General features: G+C 42.5%; 1 protein-coding gene across 1 annotated transcript in view; it reads left to right on the top strand.

The window, feature by feature from the left end:
* Positions 1 to 1449: 1449 nt before the first annotated feature.
* The window catches only part of PIWIL4 (piwi like RNA-mediated gene silencing 4), a 41132-nt gene continuing 22750 nt past the window's right edge, over positions 1450 to 19831 (top strand). The window contains exons 1-7 of the mRNA XM_060017224.1: positions 1450 to 1536; positions 2738 to 2816; positions 5087 to 5218; positions 8208 to 8422; positions 12869 to 12990; positions 15591 to 15671; positions 17738 to 17935. Of these exons, the coding sequence (XP_059873207.1) occupies positions 1450 to 1536; positions 2738 to 2816; positions 5087 to 5218; positions 8208 to 8422; positions 12869 to 12990; positions 15591 to 15671; positions 17738 to 17935 (914 nt within the window). The remainder of the gene's footprint in view (positions 1537 to 2737; positions 2817 to 5086; positions 5219 to 8207; positions 8423 to 12868; positions 12991 to 15590; positions 15672 to 17737; positions 17936 to 19831) is intronic.

The raw sequence follows: 19831 nt of genomic DNA, 5'->3' as shown, positions 1-19831 counted from the left end.
ATGAAAACAAGATATACTTCAAAATACTAATAAAACCATAAATTTCTATCAATTAAACAATACACAAGACTTTTCTGAAAAAATTAAACTCTATTAAAGGACATAAAGAGAAACTTGAATAAATGAAGAACTATAACACTGTAAGAGGGGCAGTTCTTCCCAAACTAATTTATATATTCCATACAATGCCAATTAGAAATTAAGGAGTTTTAAAGAAACTTGACAAACTTATTTTAAAAATTTATATGGAAGAATACAGTTGGCAAAAAATAAATGAATTGAAAATATCAAAGAATAAAGACTTGCCCCACCAGATTTTAGGAGTAATATAAAGAAATAGCAATTACAAGTGGTAAAGTACTGGTGCAGAGCAGATATAGATAAGTAGAATAGAACTAGAAAGCACAAAATTAGATCTAGGTATATATGAGAATTTGTGATTTGCTGGTCGTGGCTGCACAAACCATTATATACATTTTAATAGATGACATTCGGGGAAAACGGCTCACTATAAGGAGATAAAGTTAGATCCCTACCTCACATTCTACATATCATATAAATATATATATATAAATATAAATAAACTCGAAGGATACAAGATAGCTAATGTGAATAGTAAACTTATAAAGTTAATAAAAGAAAATGTCATATAACATCCTTGTAAATTTAGGGCAGGGAAAATTTTCTTTCAAGAAAACCCCAAAAAGCACAAACCATAAAATTAAAAATTAGTAGATTTGACTCCATCAAAATTGACTTTTGATTAAAGAACTTCAAAGTTAAAATTAATAATTCATAAATAGGGAGTAGATATATTCTATGTTAAGAAAAAATTCTTCCAAATGACAAGAAAAACATGAGAAATCCAATTTAAAACAGCAACGGATATAAACAGACAATTCACAGAACAACAACAACAACAAAAACGCCACAGCTATCACATATATGAAGAGGTGGTTACCCTTTTGTGTTTTCTTTGGCATTCATGCACATTTTAAAATAAATGCTCCCCATCCCTCAGTAGGTGAGTCAGACATTTCCCAGAAACAACATTTACATGACATATTCAAAGACATCTAGAAGCCAGGAGTAGAAGTGAGCAGATAATACAGACAAAAGGTAACAGTGTGATGCAACCTTATATACACATAATGATGGGCAAAAACTAGAAAGCTGGATAATTCCAAATATGGTGGGGGCTGTGGATGAAAAGAGAAGTCTGCCGCAGCCCTCACACCGCCTCCCGCCCACGTGCTCCCCCCGCCCCTACCACGGGACCTGGTGGGCTGTGCGCTTGGCTCCACCCACTCGTGCGCCTCGGCTGCCATTCCAGCCCAGGACCCACTACTTCCACCGCTTCTGTCGCAGCCTTGTCGTCTGGGTACCGGTGACAAAATACCCTCGTTGAGACTTGGCTGCCTTTGAAGTCACTCTGGGCGCATCTGGAACATGAGCGGCCGGGCCCGAGTGAGGGCGCGAGGCATGGCCCTCAGCCCCAGCGCCGCGGACGTGGGGCGCGTCCAGGCCTCGCAGTTGGTGGGTAGAAAGCTTAGCAGCTGGCATTGTCTCGCTCACTCCTACCTCTGTTTCCTTCGTGGACACCGCCTTCCTCGGCAGATATCTCTTCCTCTCTGCTACGAAGTAGTGGCTTATCTTCTCTTTCAACTTTGAGTTCTTCCAGGGTTTCTCACATTTTTTTTTTCCCTGTTGGGGAGCTTATCTGAGTAAGATATTAAGATAGATATTTCGGTCAGTGAAAAAGGTTGAAAATGGGAGGCAAGTATATCATTAAGTGTTAATTACTTCATTCGTTTGTAAGTCTCCTCGTGAAAATGGCTGTCCCTTCAAAGGTACCATTATGTGGTATATAATCTAATATGATCTGTCTCGCTAATTTATATATAAAAAGAAATAATCTCAGACACAAATGAAGTTTAGAATCAACCACTGTTTCTTGAGCAACCACTGCGCATAGGGCTCCTTATTAGACTTAGACAACTAGGTTGAATTGAGTGGCAAACCAGCAATTTTTGAGTGATGTTACATTTAGTATTTGGAGCAGTACTTAGCAAAAACTCAGTATTTGGAGCAATATCTTAGACCAGAAGTGTTCAAGTGAGTAGTCTATGCCTTTATGCTCATAGAGAGGTCTTCTCTTGGTATCATCCATTTTTTTTAGCAGGCTGATTTATACCTTCTTGAACAGAGAAGTAATTACCCTGAAGAGACAATATTAATGGTTCCCTTCACCTGTTTTGTGAACTTTTGGAGCAGTTTATTCAGGAGGGTCATCATCTGAGCTGGTGGCCCAGATCCTCTGGGCTCAGTTTATTTTCTTGCTACAAATATGTTCACATCAGAGGCCCCATGTCTGAAGGCTACAGGAGCATGAGGTCTGCGATCACCTGTACCACCTTCCAGAGGAGCTCTGATGAGCTCCTCGGGTGCAAGGATCACACCTCTGCCTCTTTCCACCTCCAGGGGCTAAGGGCTGTATCTGGCTCACAGTTGGCACTGAAATCAAAGATTGATGAATGGGGAAGACCGTAGCTTGTCCTTATCTTTTTTCTGAAATGGGCAATCTTTTCTCCTCTCTCAAGCATCTTACCTGCCAACATTTTCTTTTCCTAGCTCACGGTAATCCAATGACATAGGACGTGATACCATTCTCATCTTGTGATAAAATTTTGGTTTATGACTTAACATCTTAAATCTGACTATTTTTTCCCTGTTTTAGCCTCTGTCTGTTGCGCTTAGTGACAGTGAAGCATCTTCTAGCAGTGACCACGTGGAAACCAGCAGGATTTCACAGAAATGTAAGTGCAGCTTTGTCTGTTCCATCCAGTTCCGTCCCATCTGAATGGAATAGGAGTGACTCTACTAAGCCTTTCAGCAGCAGACTCACTTCTTGAGCATCTTATCTTCCTTTTTTGAAGGATCCCCCAGTGTTTGTTGTGTTTCTTTGGGACTTCCAAACACAGAATCTGCCACTGAATTTCCTGATGGTGCTTAGCAGTTGGGAACCCCCAGATACTAGGAAACCAGTTTTTCTGATTCTGTCTGTTTACTGAATAATTTTGAAAACGTATTTTTAAATTCTTTGTGACACATAAATGCCAATACCATTGCCTTGCAGGGATGGTAGTAACCTCACATGCCTGTTGCCCCTTCTCTCTTCTTCCTTCCCCGCCCACGGTAGACCTCACCATTTGGTGGTGGCTCTCTTACCTGCAAATCCAGGTTTGGCCTCAAGATACTTGTCAACGTGCTAGTCCAAGTAGCCCCTACCACACAGTATAATTTGGCATGCCCGATGCACTAATTTGCTAGGGCTGCCATGACAAAGTACCACAGACTGGGTGGCTTAAACGGTAGAAATGTCCTATAATTCCAGCCCTACTGCCACCATTCAAGTGTTATTCCAACTTTTCTTTGGGAATTTCCTTCGCATCTGCTGTGCCTTCTTGTGACTAGCAAGTGATGGAAACTCTTTATCCTTTGAGGGTAGACTGATTTTTTTTTTATTTTTAAAAATTGTGGTAAAATAGGTCTAATATAAAGTTGACCATTTTAACAGTGTTTAAGTGTACAGTCCAGTGGCATTGAGGACATTCACATTGCTGTGCAACCATCACCACCATCCGTCTCTAGAACAGTTTTTCATCTTACAAAATTGAAACTCTGTACCCATTAGACAAGAACTCCTCATGTGCCCCTCCCACCCCCAGATTCTGGGAACTACCGTTCTATGGTAGATTGAATTTTTAGAAACCATCAAACATCTTTTGAAACCAAGAGCAGTAAATGATATGGATAATCTAGTGAGAATAATCGAATTTTTAAAAAATTAAATAAATTTTGTGATTTTCCTGGGAGACTCCAACTCCACTGAGAAGGGTATGGACAGCAGTTTTGGGCAAGTGGGTAGCGCCATTTGGGGTAGTTGCATACAGTGACTGTATCAAAGGACAGTGGTCAAGTCAGTGTCCTAGAGGTTTGTCATACTATTACCCACATTACTTTGTAGTAATAATTCTGTAATATAAAATTTATATTTTCACATTTCAAAGTGCCAAAGTTGTATCCGAAAAATTAGCATCTTTTTGTACTCATTTAAAAAAGAAAATAGTCATCAGGAAACAGATTTTAATTTCCCATTTTCTAGAACCTAAGAGTAAGTGACACGTCCCAAGGTGACGTGCTGACTTTCATTCTCAGGGGAATGATCTAGCATAAACACTGACGGCAGTGTATGGGCATTTCTCTTCTTGTGATTGAGAAGGGGGAAAGGTTCAGCCCCAATCTGTACAGAAGTTGATGTGGCCAATCTTAGTCTGTAATTCTTTGGGTGTTACACAAGAGCTACAGGAGGGAGACCAGCCTTCCATAAATGGGTGTGGAGTGGGATATAGGGAGATAGAGCTTTCTCCTTAGCCAAGAGGAGAATCAGGTAAGCCCCAAATGTTATGAGGTAGGACTAACTCGGAGTCTGTTATTTCTAACAAAACACGCCATGCTTCCTTCACAGTTTTCAATTTTCAGGCTGCAGACTTCTGTATGGTCATGACTGTTTTCAGCAATGCGGGCCAGTTTTATTAAAGCTACAAAAATCTGAGCTTTGGTTCTAGATGCATCTTTTTTCCTGGCTGTGCCAAGGGGCATGCGGGATCTTAGTTCCCTGACCAGGCATTGAACCTGGTGCCCTTGACAGTGAGAGCTCGGAGTCCTAACCGCTGGACTGCCAGGGAATTCCCTCTAGATGCTTTTTTTTTTTTTTTTTTTTTGCGGTACGCGGGCCTCTCACTGTTGTGGCCTCTCCCGTTGCGGAGCACAGGCTCCGGATGCGCAGGCGCAGCGGCCACAGCTCACGGGCCCAGCCGCTCCGCGGCATGTGGGATCTTCCCGGACCGGGGCACGAACCCGTGTGCCCTGCATCGGCAGGCGGACTCTCAACCACTGCCCCACCAGGGAAGCCCTAGATGCATTTTTGATATGATAGTTGTAAACGATATCACTAGCATGAAATGTTATTGATGTATATAATATTAATAATATATAACATTTTGGTGTTCCCTTCATATTTTAGGTGAAGGTGGTCTATCTTCTGGTGATGCTGGATGTACCTTCAAGGAAAGAGTTGGGAAAATCAGACGAGAGATGATGGATTTGAGTGTCTGTACCAGAGAGAAATTGGCCCATGTGAGAGACTGCAAAAGAGGTACCCAGTCTTCGTGTTACTTATTTTTAAATTTTTATTTATTTATTTTTTTGGCCATGCCATGCTGCTTGTGGGATCTTAGTTCCCCGACCAGGGATTGAACCCAGACCCCCTGCAGTGGAAGCAGAGAGTCCTAACCACTGGACTGCCAGAGAATTTCTTACTTTTTTTTAATGTTACCAAATTTTGCTTAAGAAATTTTAATTTAAATTTAATAAAATAAACAAGTTCATATATTGACTTAAAAGATATGTATTGAACATCTGCTATATTCAAGCATTGTCTAGGCACTAGTTGTTTTAGCCTTAATTCTCTCTTTCATTAATAGGAAGAGTAACATTTTCTCCAGAACTACATTTCACTTGTTGAAAACCTTTTCTCCTTACACCTGAGGTAGGGGTCAGCAAAGATGCTTTGTCTCTTTCCCAACCTTTTTCCTATATGGGGAATAACCTTTCTGGACTTGAGGTCTAAAAAGAAAAATGTAGCCTCTTTGGGGAATTCTTTAGGCAGATTCGGGGCTCACCCCTGAAATTTAACCTAGGATTGCATGTGTATTTTCAGGAAAAGTAGGCATATTGTTTTCATAGAATTCTCAAAAGGCTTTGTAACTCCCTCTAAAAGTTAAGCCTCACTGATGCAGATCAGTCTTTTTCAAACTCTTTCAAACCATGCAGCAAAAATAAGTACATAAATTGTTCTCCAGCATACACACACTACACAAACGCAACTGAAACAAAGTTTCATGAAACAATGCTTGCCCTTCCTATGGGCAGCACACTCCGATCCATTCTATTGTATTCCAGTCTTTCTATGAAACATGACGGTTCACCTCACTTACTTTCATAACTGCAGCACTAATTAATGGGTCATGATTACAGTTGGAACACACTGTTGTAAGTGGTCTTGAAGGGTATTGCCAGCTCTGATATTCTAGATGACTTCTCTTTGTCCATTAATATGAGCATGTCCTCTGGGAGAACAACAAAAAAAAACCCTTTTCTTTAATTAAAATAGCACAAAGATTCCTTGTTCCTACTGGATATTTGCACGTCAATGAAAAAAATATTGCCTACCTTATCAGTACACAAAAGATGTTGCAGCCATGAAGCCGCTGCAGCCGCTCCCACGGTGAGCCCTGAGGGAACTCAGGATGGAGACAAACGGGGCGCCGGCTGCCAAGTCTTCAGTCACTGCAGCCAGCCTCCAATGACGCCCCCTAAGGAGACTCAGGGTGGGAAAGAACAGGATACTGGCCCCAGATAGCTGAGGTGCAGATCAAAGGAATGATTTCAGTGAGCCCTGACTTTTGCATCTTCCCAAACATAGAAAAGCGCTAAATTCATTAACTCGAGACATATGGTTTTCCTTAATTAAAAGTAATCTTATGATGTTCCGGTCTTTGTTGCGAAAGCTCCTATATATCCTGGCTCTTCCCTTACCTCTTGGGAGCAGTCCCTCAGAACTGAGCTGCTGTGTCCTGGGCTTAAGCCCTCAGTTTTGTCCGCTGAATAAAACGTAACTCTTACCTTTTAGGTTGTGCATTATTTCTCAGTAGATACACAGGTCAAAACTGAGGGAATACTACGTAAGGTATACATGATACTTTTTCTTCCTCACCACCTCAGGGCTCATGTTTCCACCTCCTCCACCAGAAAGGCAAATAGTGACTATTTGATAATTCTTTCCTATAAGACGAACACTGGATGATTCCCTCCAAGGAGAGGTGAGAAGTACTTCCTTTATGCCCTCCTAGAGTCTGTCCTGGATGGAGTTTATGCCATCCTGGGCACTGACCAGCGACATCGTGGCCATCTCTGAATTTGTCCTGTAGATTTTGAAGAGGTGAATAAAAATTCTGTAGGGGATGGAATTCCTGGAAGCCCACATGGCCTCCCTGTGCTTGCAAAAAAACAGAAGCCCAGAGCCCTGTCTGTTCTCACACAGGGAAGATGTAAAATTTCTTCTTCCATCCCCAGTCGCCCCCTTATCTCTGGGGGGCCTTCGCTGGGACCTACAGAGCCATCTAATCACTGAATGAAGTGATTTCAGAATTTTCCGAAGTATGGTGAACTTTTGATTATCTGGATTTCCAAGCGGATGGGGGTTGTATTCATGATAAAAACTGGAGAGTTTCTTTATAATCTGAGAGCACCATAATTCCAGAGCAGCATCTGAAACTGTTACTGAACTAAACTTGGGTCCCTTCCCCCATGCTCAGTAAAGCCAATCTACTGACATTGGGCTGTGGTGAAGGGAAGTGCAGCGTTTATTATGAGGCGCTGTACGAGGAGTCTAGGACGGCTAGTGCTCAAAAAGCCCAAACTTCCCGAAGGGTTTCAGCAAAGCATGTTTAAAGGCAAAGTGAAAGAGGGGCGCCCCAGGGTCTGTGATCAGCTCCTGCACAATTCTCTGGTTGGTTGATGGTGAGGTAACGGGTTAATATTATCAATCCTTTGCTGCCAGTAGGTCTGGAGGGAGCTAATGGTCATCAAGTAGTTAATTTCTTCCATTTGGTAGGGGTTTTAGCATCTGTAAAACAATTCAGGAAATGTACACTAGATACTATTACCTACATACTTCAGCAAGGAGCTAAAGCAGAGGATATGGGGGAGGCCCCATGGGGTCCTGCTTGGTTACAAAATGCTTACTTGATCGATTTGAGAATCAGCTGGAAGGCAAGCTTTGGAAGGAGTCCTAGGGTAGTTGAATTCAGATGTTTCTTTTCTCCCCAAAACAAGAATGTCAGTGTCTGCTCTCAGGTTCTTATGAGGCCTGCCTTACACAGGATCCTTTTGCTTGCAGGGCTCCAAAGGTTATCAGGCAGCTGGTTACTAGAGCTTACCTTGTGTCACTGAACAAGAATCCTTGCTTTCTAGCAACGATTATGCATATGCAAATAAATTTTTTGAATGCTGTGATTAATATGAACACGATGGGTTTTTTTTGTTTTTTTGGTTAAAACATGTTTTTTCTTTGTTTTCTTCAGGTTCCAGTGGAATACCTGTGAAACTGGTCACAAATCTTTTTAATTTAGACCTGCCCCAGGACTGGCAGCTATACCAGTATCATGTGACATACAGTCCAGATATAGAATCTAGAAGGCTGAGAATTGCTCTGCTTTATAGTCACACGGAACTTTCCAACAAAGCAAAAGCATTTGATGGTGTCATCCTTTTTCTCTCCCAAAAGCTAGAGGAAAAGGTATGGTATTTTAAAATTTTTAATACACACATGTGTGCATATATTTATACTCCTTCATGTAGATTTTAGAGGTTAGCTGATTTTCATGACAGTTGGAATGAGTATGTCACTCACTCCTTTTCTCTTTCCTATTCCCATGCCTGAGAGCGAAAGACTTCTTAATTAAGACCTCATCAGGATTGATTTCTTAATTAAGAAGCTGATGGTCTGGCATTTAAAAAAGAAGAGCTGTAATACAAACACTGCTTTTTCAACTACTTTTTTAAAGGCAAAGTGTCCTTGAAATAGGAATCCTTTTCAACTTTTCCCAAATAGGCAAGAGTTTAAGTAACAGGGACTTCCCTGGTGGTCCAGTGGTTAAGACTCCGAGCCCCCAACGCAGGGGGCATGGGTTTGATCCCTGGTTGGAGAATCCCACATGCTGCAGGGTGTGGACAAAAAAAAAAAAGTTTAAAAAACACCATTTAGCCTATGGCCTAAGAGCTTTAAATTTACTCTACATTTTTTTGCTCCTGCACATTGTGTCCACGTGTCCAAAGAACTTTACATCAATCCTGATTCTAAAAGTGTCATTTCTTTCATGACTTGTTCCATCATATGAAATAGGAGTTATTTATGTCAATCTTAAGGATATTTTTAATGGTTATGACCATTGGATATGGCAATTGCAAGATTCATAGCCCTTTATTTTATTTTATTTTTTATGCCTTCCATATTTTTAGCCCTAAAATCAAGGTATTGTTATTGAGGTTTTTATCATATGCTTTGTTCTAAAGCAGTATGAAAATTATGAGAAAGAACTGGTTTCTGTATGAAAAATTAAAACAGAGTATTGGATTAAAACTTGACGCTTCTATCCCTTGGAAAGCTTAATTTTTAAAAATTTTTTTTAAGTTCAGCATTTTGAACACCAAGAGCATAAATGTAAATTTCTAGATTCCATGTGTATCTTTGTTAATTTCCTCAAGAAGTATGTTTCTGAGCACTCTTGGAACCTTTTTCCTTTTATGAGACTGTGAGATTTATAGGAGCTGCTTGAGTGTTTATTTCATCTGAATATGGAGTTTAAAAATTCTACCATATGATTAAATTTAAGGACTTGGAAAATCTGGATCTGTAAATTTAGAAACATTTTTATTCGTCATGAGTCCTTAGTGATCCCTCAGTATTTTGTCCTATGACTAGATGTTGATAGCATGCTAATATGGCCTCTCATACCTAAATGATATATTTCAAGGGCATTACTATCATTAAAGATCTTGTTCTTCTAAACACATTTGCAGTAACAGTTTGGAAATTTGGATATATTAAAATCACATAGCCCCCTTGAATGGTCCAGCTTTCTTCAATTTTACGTAAGGAAAATGGAGGAATTTTACTCTACAGATGCTAGGAATAAGTTAATATTACTCATTTCTTATTCAAAGTGAGCATGTAGTATACGCCACACATCTTCTTATTGTTGGGCATGGAGTCTAATGAGGATGCAGGGAGTAAATAGATGGTGAAAACGTGGTGTGACAGATCAGACCTGTTGCTTCTGTCTTCCAGACACAGGAGATACTAGATTTAGACAGAAGAGTGTTGTCTTAATTTCTATCAACATATGACCTGCCACCTAATGACAGTAAAAATGAGATAGTAAAAAGAAACTGTCCTAACAAAGGTTGCTAGTCTCATCTTTTTCTTCTGGTCTTAACACTGACTCAGGCTTAATCCTGTGCTCCCATCCATCCCCTACACACTTTATAGGATGCTTATTTTCATGGAAAGAGCCCCTCCACTGATTCACTCATTGCACCCCCAAATGGTGCAGTTCTAGAAGTCCTGTTCTGCTGCCTCCTGGCCTTCCACTGTCTTTCAGACCCCATCTGTGCATCTGTGGCCACGACCCAGGTTGCTGTCTCCTGTCACATCTATTTGCCACTCTCATGCATTCCTTCTGCACTTATAAAGAGCCTACTGTGTAGCAGGCAGGGTGCTGGCACCTTGGAGGAAACCAGGATAAATAGAACAAGGTTCTTGTTGTCAGAAGCATTTCAATTTAGTACTGAAGTTATTTACAAATAAATTCAGTGCCAGATAGAATGACATAAGTGGCATAATAATAATTAGTGGTTTTGTTATGCTAGCATTTATCGAGCATTTACAAGGTGTTAGGTGCTCTGCTTGGTTGTTCTCTGGATTAGCCCCAGCACAGCTCTCTTGAGATGAGCAGATCTGTGTTTTATGTCCCACCTACCACTGGATTACATTTGATGAGCACTTACTCTGCCAGGCTGCTGTATGCATGAACTCATTTAATCCTCTCATCACCCCTGGAGCCTTAGAGAGGTTAAGTGTCTTACCCAAGGTCTTCAGAAAGAGGTGATGAAAGGAAAGGTTATTCCCAGCAGGACACTTCAGTGGGAATGGTCATTAATTTATCTCCTGGGCAGGATTTGAATTAATGAAGGGGGAGATGGGGAGGACCGGAGGAGCAAAGGCACAAAGATGGGAAGTGAAGGGCATAGTTTAGAAACTTCTGGTTGTTCAGGCTTAGCTGGGAAGGCTTGCAAGTTGTGGCTCCAAAGGTAGGGAGAACGTTGAATGTCCTGCTGAGGAACAAGAACTGTCCTCCGTGGACCACTGAAGCCTTTGAGAGAGAGTTTCCATAGAGCTGTGTTACATTTCAGTGACTCTGATCACATCCTATTGAATGGCTGACAGAACAAAGTGGGACGATTAATAAAGTGCCGCTGGAATAATCTGGGCAGGCTGTCGAAAGGACTCGAACAAGGTACAAAGCACTGCTACGGATAGGGATAAGATCCATGAATTATCCCATTTAATCTTCGTTATCCTGGTCTCACTCCCACGTTAGAGATGGGAAAAAGTCTTAAAGAGTTGCAGTAACTTGCTCTGCATCATACAGGCTGCAAGAGGCAGAGAACCAGGGTCTGTGCAACTCCACGTCACGTGCTCTTGGGCTCGGTGGTAAATATTGGTATTGGAACAGCTGAAATGGAGTAGAGAAACTGGTGTAGAAGGGCGAAGACTTGCCAACCCGTTAGATAAGTGGATGGAGAGGAGGAAGTGAAAGCGCACTCTGAGAGTGAGGGTGTGGGATGCAGAACAGGCGGGAAGCGAGGAGGAGTGGTGTTTGGTGGGGGAAGTGCAGGGGGTGCTGCCGATTTTGCTCTTTGCTGGCTGTTACGAATGGGGTTCCTGAATAACGCTCTGAGTGGGGACCGTCTGCTGCCAGCCACTCATCCCTGCATACTTTGTTGGCTTACGCCTTTGTTCTGAGATCCTGGCAGCAGTCTGAGGGCCGCTCCCCCATCTCCTGTGCCTTAGACTTCTGGACGTTGATAAGCTCTTCCTGCAACTCGCCACCTCTGACTTCTCTACAGTTTTATCTGAAGCAAGAAACGCCTCAGTGAAATATTTCATCCCCTGTGAAAGGACACATTTCTCTTTGTTTCCCTGAAGTGAACTATCCCTGCCCTACATTCTTGGTTCAACCTAAAAGCCATTAAAACGACACTTTCACCATGGAAAGTAGGGGTAAAATGCATAAATGCCTGCTAATAAACTGACCTCTTGTAATTCCTTACCCTTCTGAAAAACCCTTGATCATAGATTTTTACTGACTGATTTGTCGTTTTTTATTCCAGAAATCTATCCTGAGCCCTCCCTGATCTGAAGAGCTTTAAATTTAGTTAGGCATCTGGTATAAAGACCTATTCATGCGTTCATTTTAATTGTTAGAACGTTGTTCCAGATTATAGGAACCCTAGGGATTTCTCTAGACCTTACAAAAGTTAATAAAATCAGATTTCATATCTGTTTAAACTTTCACCATTTTCTCCTCTCTCTTTCCACATTTATGTTTCCCTCTCGTCTGTTCCCTATCCTTTGCTTTCTTCTTCTCTGTTCCTCTGTTTTTTTGAATGAACTTTTGAGAGGCTTCCCTCTGAAATCCATGAACCCAGGATGGGCAGGAAAGTTCATTAGTAGGCTTCTGGGCATCCGTGAACATCTGAAAATGGGTACATTGTATACATTGCTTCTGTATGTACATATGTGACATTTTCTTTGGAGAATGTCTGTAACTTTGATCAGACTCTCAAAGTAGGTTGTGACCTGTCTTCCCACCCCCACTTCCCAAAAAGGTCAAGAACCGCTGCTCTGGATTCTCTTTGGATTGAATGTTTGAACCCCGAGGCCGGTTTTGATTCTCTATTAAGAAGTTCGAGAGGAAAGAGATGTGTCGCTTTTCTGGTATTAGCAAAATACAGCGAAAAAAACCTTCCACACGTAACGTAATCATTAGATTATTACATTACTGACACCTGCAGTTTTGTTTTTGTTAATGCCTATTAAGTTGGGACGGCTTTAGCATATCCACATTCTGTGCCCTTGAGGATAATCCGTAGAGTGCATTTTAAGTCCTTCTTTTTTCAGGTCACGGAATTGTCAAGTGAAACTCGAAGAGGCGAGACTGTAAAGATGACTATCACTCTGACGAGGGAGCTGCCGGCAAGTTCTCCCGTGTGCATGCAGGTCTTCAGTATCATCTTCAAGAAGTAAAGTGCCTTAAATGTGAATCTAATTTAGGCTCATGATGCCTGTCGTGGTAGAGCCTGGGTATTAAAAGTATTAACCATTTTGTAGGCAGTGTGCCAGCAGCAGTGTCATCTTTAGGGAAATCTTCCATATCCTTTCATGTACTTGTGCAATAATACACACCACAGTCCATCACGGCCTCAGACTGGCACCTCTGTTACTATCCAGTATCATCTGTGTGGAGACAAAGGACTCGAGGGTTGTGATGTCTCAGTGGCTGCAGGGCAGGTGCCTCTTCCCTTTTCTTCTTTTTCTGTGCCCGCTCCCAGCCTCCACCGCCAGACTTAAAAGATGCGTGTGTCTGGGTTAGTAAACGGAAGGATTGGTTTTTCTCCTGGCTGATGGATTTTAGGTGTGAAAGGCCATCAGCATCTGCTTTCTGCTGTCACTTGCCTCTCAGCCCCCTTTCCTTCCCCATGTGTCCCTGGGGGCAGAAGGGAGGTTGTCACCAAGCTTCTCAGTGTTCTTCAAACTGACCTGAGGATCACTTGCTTCCATGTCATCTTGGATGTTGGGTGGGACTCGACAAAATGCAGATTCCCTAGCGCCTCGCTGGACCTAGTGAATAGAATTTCATGCATGGGGCCTGAAAACCCACATTTTTAGCAAGCTTCCCGGATGACACGTGGCAGCACGAAAGCTTGAGAACCACCGTTTTCCCCGCTACGGGTGTGGATCACTAGCAGGATGTGTTAAGAACCTAAGATTTGAGCCCTTCACTCAACAGTGGCCTCTGGACAGGATGAGGACGGGGCGTTTGGGGGTTTGCTGAGTAGGGCACGTAAAGGAACTTTCATCACACAGATAACGTTGCTTTCTAATTCTAGTCAGACATCTTGCTGAGCATCTTTAGATCATATCTGGGCCTCAGCTCAGCACTGTAAAATGCCCTTCAGCAGCCAGTCTTGCATGTGCCCCCCTGAGAGGGGACTATTTTAAGTCAGCTGACGTTTGCAAGGTGCTTTGCAGTGACAAAGCTCTTTGTGTGGTGTTAGAGCTTCCTTGATCCTTACTCGAGAGCCCTGAGGCAGGTGTGATTAAAATCCCCGTTTTAGGACTTCCCTGGTGGCACAGTGGTTGAGAGTCCACCTGCCAATGCAGGGGACACGGGTTCGTGCCCCGGTCCGGGAAGGTCCCACATGCCGCGGAGTGGCTAGGCCCGTGAGCCATAGCCACTGAGTCTGCGCATCCGGAGCCTGTGCTCTGCAACGGGAGAGGCCACAACAGTGAGAGGCCCGCGTACCGCCAAAAAAAAAAAAAAAAAAAATCCCCGTTTTACAGATGAGGGGACTGAGGCTCAGATGACATTGGACAGCCAAAAATCATGCAGTTGGAACCCCTGTTTTCGGACGTGAAACTCTCCTGTTTCCCCCATGCATGCGGCAACCTCAGATCAGTGATGTGTCACGTTACAAAGGTGACCAGGATTAGTTGCTGAAGAGGCAACCTTGTCATTTGGTAGCGCTGGGAAGCCTGAGTAGCCTCATTAGCAACAGCCTCCTTGGGAATGTAAATTGGTGCAGCCGCTATGGAGAACAGTATGGAGGTTCCTTAAAACACTAAAAATAGAATTACCATGTGACCCAGCAGTTCTACTCCTGATATGTGGAGAAAACTCTAATTCGAAAAGAGACATGCACCCCAATGTTCATAGAAGCACTATTTATAATAGCCAAGACACGGAAGCAACCTAAATGTCCATCGAGAGATGAATGGATAAAGATGTGGTACATATATAAAATGGAGTACTACTCAGCCATAAAAAAGAATGAAATAATGCCATCTGCAGCAATATGGATGGACCTAGAGACAATCATACTCAGTGAAGTAAGCCAGGCAGAGAGAGACAAATATCATACGATGTTGCTTATATGTGGAATCTAAAAAAATGATACAAGTGAACTTATTTACAAGACAGAAATAGACCCACAGACATAGGAAACAAATTTATGGTTACCAAAGGGGATGCGGGGGGGAGAGATAAATTAGGAGTTTGGGATTAACATATACACACTACGATATGTAAAATAAACAACAAGGACCTACTGTATGGCACAGGGAACTATATTCAATATCTTGTAATAACCTACAATAGAAAAGAATCTGAAAAAGAATATATATAACTGAATCACTTTGTTGTACACCTGAAACTAACACAACATTGTAAATTAACTATACAAAAAATAAGAAAGAAAAAGAAGGGAAACAGCCTCCTCATCTCAAAATAAGAAAGAGGCCAGAAGAGCCTGTGGACATGGCTTTTCTCACCTCATCCACACCAACCAGAATGTTACAGTCACAGTCATAACTGGAAAGTGACCACCTCCTTATTGCAGTTAAACCCAGAGAGATAGAACTAATTTCAATTGTGTCATTCCCAAACATGAAGTGATAGTTCTTGTATATACACTCATATGTACATTTAGCAGCTAAACCTTCCAGTGTTATAACAATAAGAGTTCTGGACTTTTCTACTATTTTTCTTTCAGCATGCATACAAACTTGGAAGTATACTGTTATCAACGGTTGTTTAACAGATTTTAAAAATATATACTTGCAGGATCTTAAAAAAGTTGTCCATGTACCAGATTGGACGGAACTTCTATAAGCCTTCGGAGCCAGTGGAAATTCCCCAGCACAAGTAGGTTTATTTATGTGTTCTGTTACTCTGAAATTGTTATAATGTGAACAGCATAATTTATGATGCAATATTATACCATTATGCCTCCTATGAGAGATTCTGTGGTATGAAAAATAATGGATTTTTAAAATTTTCAAGTTCTTTATAGAATGGTGAATGTCAAAAGCTAGCAGCCTGTTTTCTTATATTAGTGTGCTAGGTCGTTATCATAAATCCTAGAAGGAATTCAGAAACTGAGTTTTCTGTGTATGACAAGTCGTAATGAGAGCAGAATAAGCTCTATTATGTTATACCACATAGCTGGGGCTCTGTTTTCTTGCTGATAGAAGGTTAACACAGCCAGGGTGGTTGATTGGAAATTATTGGGTAAGCAGATGTCAGACACACAAGCCGGCTAAGCTGCCCTAGTGAACTGTTAGGAACACTCGCAGAGTTTTTACCCTAAACTGGGAGGTAGATGCTGCAGGGAATGTGATCGGCTGTGTCTTGAACTGGTTGTTACTCAGCTCTCCAAAATAAGTAGCTGTGCCAAAGACAGAGGCAGCCAGTAACCCAAAGACAGACACGAAACAAATGGAGAAGTTCGGACGGTCCCTGCCTTACAATATTTCGATTTACGATATTTCGACTTTATGATGATGTGCGAGCCATGCACATTCAGTAGAAACCATACCTCAAATTGTGAACTTTGACCTTTCCCCGGGCTAGTGGATGTGGAGATGATACTCGCTGATGAGGTTGGGCGGCGGCAGCCACGGCTCCCAGGCAGCCACCCGATCACGAGGGTAAACGACCGACACACTTACAACCATGATGGACCCGCACAGTCATTCTCTTTTTCACGTTCAGTACAGTACCCAATAAATGACATGAGATATTCAACACTTTCTTATAAAATAGGCTTTGTGTTTGATAATTTTGCCCAACTGTCAGCTAATGTAAGTGTTCTGAGCACGTTTAAGTTGGCTAAGCTATGATGTTTGGTAGGTTAGGTGTATTAAATGCATTTTCTACTGAGGATATTTTCAGCTTATGGTGGGTTTATCAAGATGAAAACCCATCATAAGTTGAGGGAGATCTGTACAGAAAAGATAGAAAGTGGAGGCAGGGAGTTTGGCTTCTGCCAGGTAGAGGAAAAGGGCGGGGTTTCTGTATGTTAATTCAGTGTGTCAGAGTGGTCTGTCTAAAGCATCCTATTCATTCACCCCCGTCACTTATCTCTCCACCTGGATTAGAAATCCTCGTGGGCCCAGTGTTGTGCTGAGCTAGAGCTGGTCCTAGTGCATATGCTTGTCCTGAAAACTGGCATGAGTATCACAGCAAATGAAGTCCACAAAACATAAACGGACATGATTTTTTAAAAATATTTGTCTATTCTTTCATGCCATTTCCATAACATTTTCTTACTTAAGACTTCAGACTATGATATTCATAAATGTGGAAAGGGGATGTAGCCACTGCTCCAGTTTTCCTTGTATGTCTGTACGTGATATCACTTAGATTATTTCTTAATCTCATTATTAAGTGTAGTCATTGTCTTCACCATTGAGCCAGTGTGCTTCTCTGAACCTAGATGTTTTCATGCTGGGATGGATCCCCCCATAAACATTTTAATCCTACAGGTGTACTCTCAACCAGAGGCGATTTTGCTCCCCAGGGGGACATTTGGCAATGTCTGGAGATATTTTTGGTGGTCACAGTTTGGGGGCTGATACTGGCATCTAGTGGGTGGAGGCCAGGGGTATTGCTAAACATCCTGCAATGCACACGAGAGCCCCTGACAAAGAATTTTCCAGTCCAAATGTCAGTAGTATCAAGGTCAAAACAATGCAGCTCTACAGGAATGTATTTTATCCTAAATATATGTTTAAAGACACTCCAGCTGGAAATAACTGAAGTGTTAAGTCAGCCACTGAAAGAAATCAGATTAAAGAAAAATTGTTTCATGAAATCTAGAGAATTGGAATGTAAAGTCGCCATTTTAAAATGTTTATTGTTTTCCTGATATAACATTTAAAACATTTAAAAAAATTTTATTTATTACAATTTATTTATTTATTTTGAAGATTGTCCCTTTGGCCTGGGTTTGCCGTTTCTGTGTCACATTTCGAAAGCAAGCTCCTGTTTTGTGCTGACGTGAGTTATAAGATACTCAGGAATGAGACTGTTCTAGAATTCATGACGGATCTCTGCCACAAAACTGGCATGTCCTGCTTTACCCAGACGTGTGAGAAACAGCTGATTGGGCTCATTGTCATTACAAGGTAAAAGCCTGCATTTAAATAGACTCTTCTCTAGAGAATGCATTATGTATCCCGTGTGGGAACAGGGCACTGGCCTGAGCCCAGACCTGATCAGTCTACTCACCTGTTACAGACCTGACCGTTCTCAATTGTCTAGAGTGCAGGCTTCCTCGAGGGGCATGCTTGGTGGTCCACAGTCTGACCTGGTCCTTCCTTACCTCCTGCTGTACCCTCTCCCCTAACCGCCAGTGGTCTGCATTTTGCTGCTCCAGCCCCTCTGCCTGGTTCCCCCACCCCCATTTCTGCCTTTTAGATTTCTGCTCCCACAAAGTCCAGCTCAAATGTTACTGCTTTTCTGAAGCTTCCACCTTCCACCTGTCCATTCAGTTGGAATTATTCAGTTCCTGCCCCTGTGCTGCTCCCCAAACCCAGTGCTCTTTTTTCTTTCTTTCTTTCTTTTTTTTTTTGGCCACACCATGCGACTTGTAGGATCTTAGTTCCCTGACAGGGGATTTGAACCCGCGCCCTCGGCAGTGGAGGCTCGGAGTCCTAACCACTGGACCGCCAGGCACTTCCCAAAGTCCAGTGTTTGTAAGCCACCTCTTTAGAGCCATTTTATTTCATTTTATTACATCACAGTGTAAACAAGCAGGACCCTATGGGGCCTTCCCAGGCAGACTTCTGCCCCATATCCTCTTTCTTAGCTCCTCTCTGAAGTACCCAAAGAACAGTATCTGATGCACATTTCCTTCACCACAACCCAGTGTGTCAGCAGACTGGCTTTACTGTGCGTGGGTGAGCAGACCCAAGTCTGATTCAGTAACAACAGGACAGAACATCAGGTCCGTGTCTCATCTCTGCTGTAAGATTATGAGGCCGTCAAGGCTGAGACCTTTCAAGTCTCTAGGTTTGTCTGTGTATACATCTGTCATCAATGCACATTTCAACTGAATGGGACACGGGCAGTTAGGTGACTTCGTGAGGACCAAAAAGCCCCGCCTATGCAGCTGCTGGTCCAGGGACACTTCTTTTAGAGGACGCACTAGTCTTCTAGTCTGGCTTGGAATTTCCACTTGAAGTTGTCTTTCTGGGTTACAGAGTAGAGAGGTGGTGCGGATTGAATTCCACGCTGCCCCCTTATTCTCCTGTCATGATCTTCATGGATTAAGTTATCACACTATTTCAGAGTCACCCTGCAAGGTACCCAGAGCCCAGAAGAAACCTCACAAGGAGGTTTCTGTCCCAAGGCTGCGGTGGCATGAGAGAATGTTCCAGGCCACACGGTACCTGATGAAGGGGAGAAAGAGCTTAGAAAGATCTCAGCCGACCTGCTTTGCAGTTTTGCCCAGGCCAGCCCTAGATGGGAGAGGAAGCAGGCTTCCAGAATTGGGTGGTCCATCAGCCTGCTTGGGGTGCTTTTTATCAGAAGCGCTAGTTGGGAGTTCAGAAAATCTTAGTGGCACCAGAAGCTGATGGGAAAGTTTTGAGCCATGCTTCAGCCTTTGAACATTTAAGAATGATTTACCTGAAGTGGCAGTGTATCTCAGTGAGAAAAGCACCTGGTGGTCTAATGACTCTCCCACTGGTAGAGGTCCTCCTGTGAACGAAGAGTTAATTAATGCTCTTCTCAGATAAGAGCTGATCCTTTTTTTTTTTTAAAGTGGCTATTCTTGAGTTATTATCTTTCATAATTTCTGAAATTCTTGAGAATAATACTTTGAATTAAAAGTATAGTGAAGGGCTTCCCTGGTGGCGCAGTGGTTGAGAGTCCGCCAGCCGATGCAGGGGTCATGGGTTTGTGTCCCGGTCCAGGAAGATCCCACATGCCGCGGAGTGGCTGGGCCCGTGAGCCATGGCCGCTGGGCCTGCGTGTCCGGAGCCTGTGCTCCACAACGGGAGAGGCCCGCGTACCGCAAA

The sequence above is a fragment of the Delphinus delphis genome, chromosome 8 (genome assembly GCF_949987515.2).
Source record: "Delphinus delphis chromosome 8, mDelDel1.2, whole genome shotgun sequence".
NCBI classification, from domain to species: domain Eukaryota; kingdom Metazoa; phylum Chordata; class Mammalia; order Artiodactyla; family Delphinidae; genus Delphinus; species Delphinus delphis.
The sequence above is the reverse complement of the archived record's forward strand: the minus strand, read 5'-3'. Positions and strand labels throughout refer to the sequence as shown.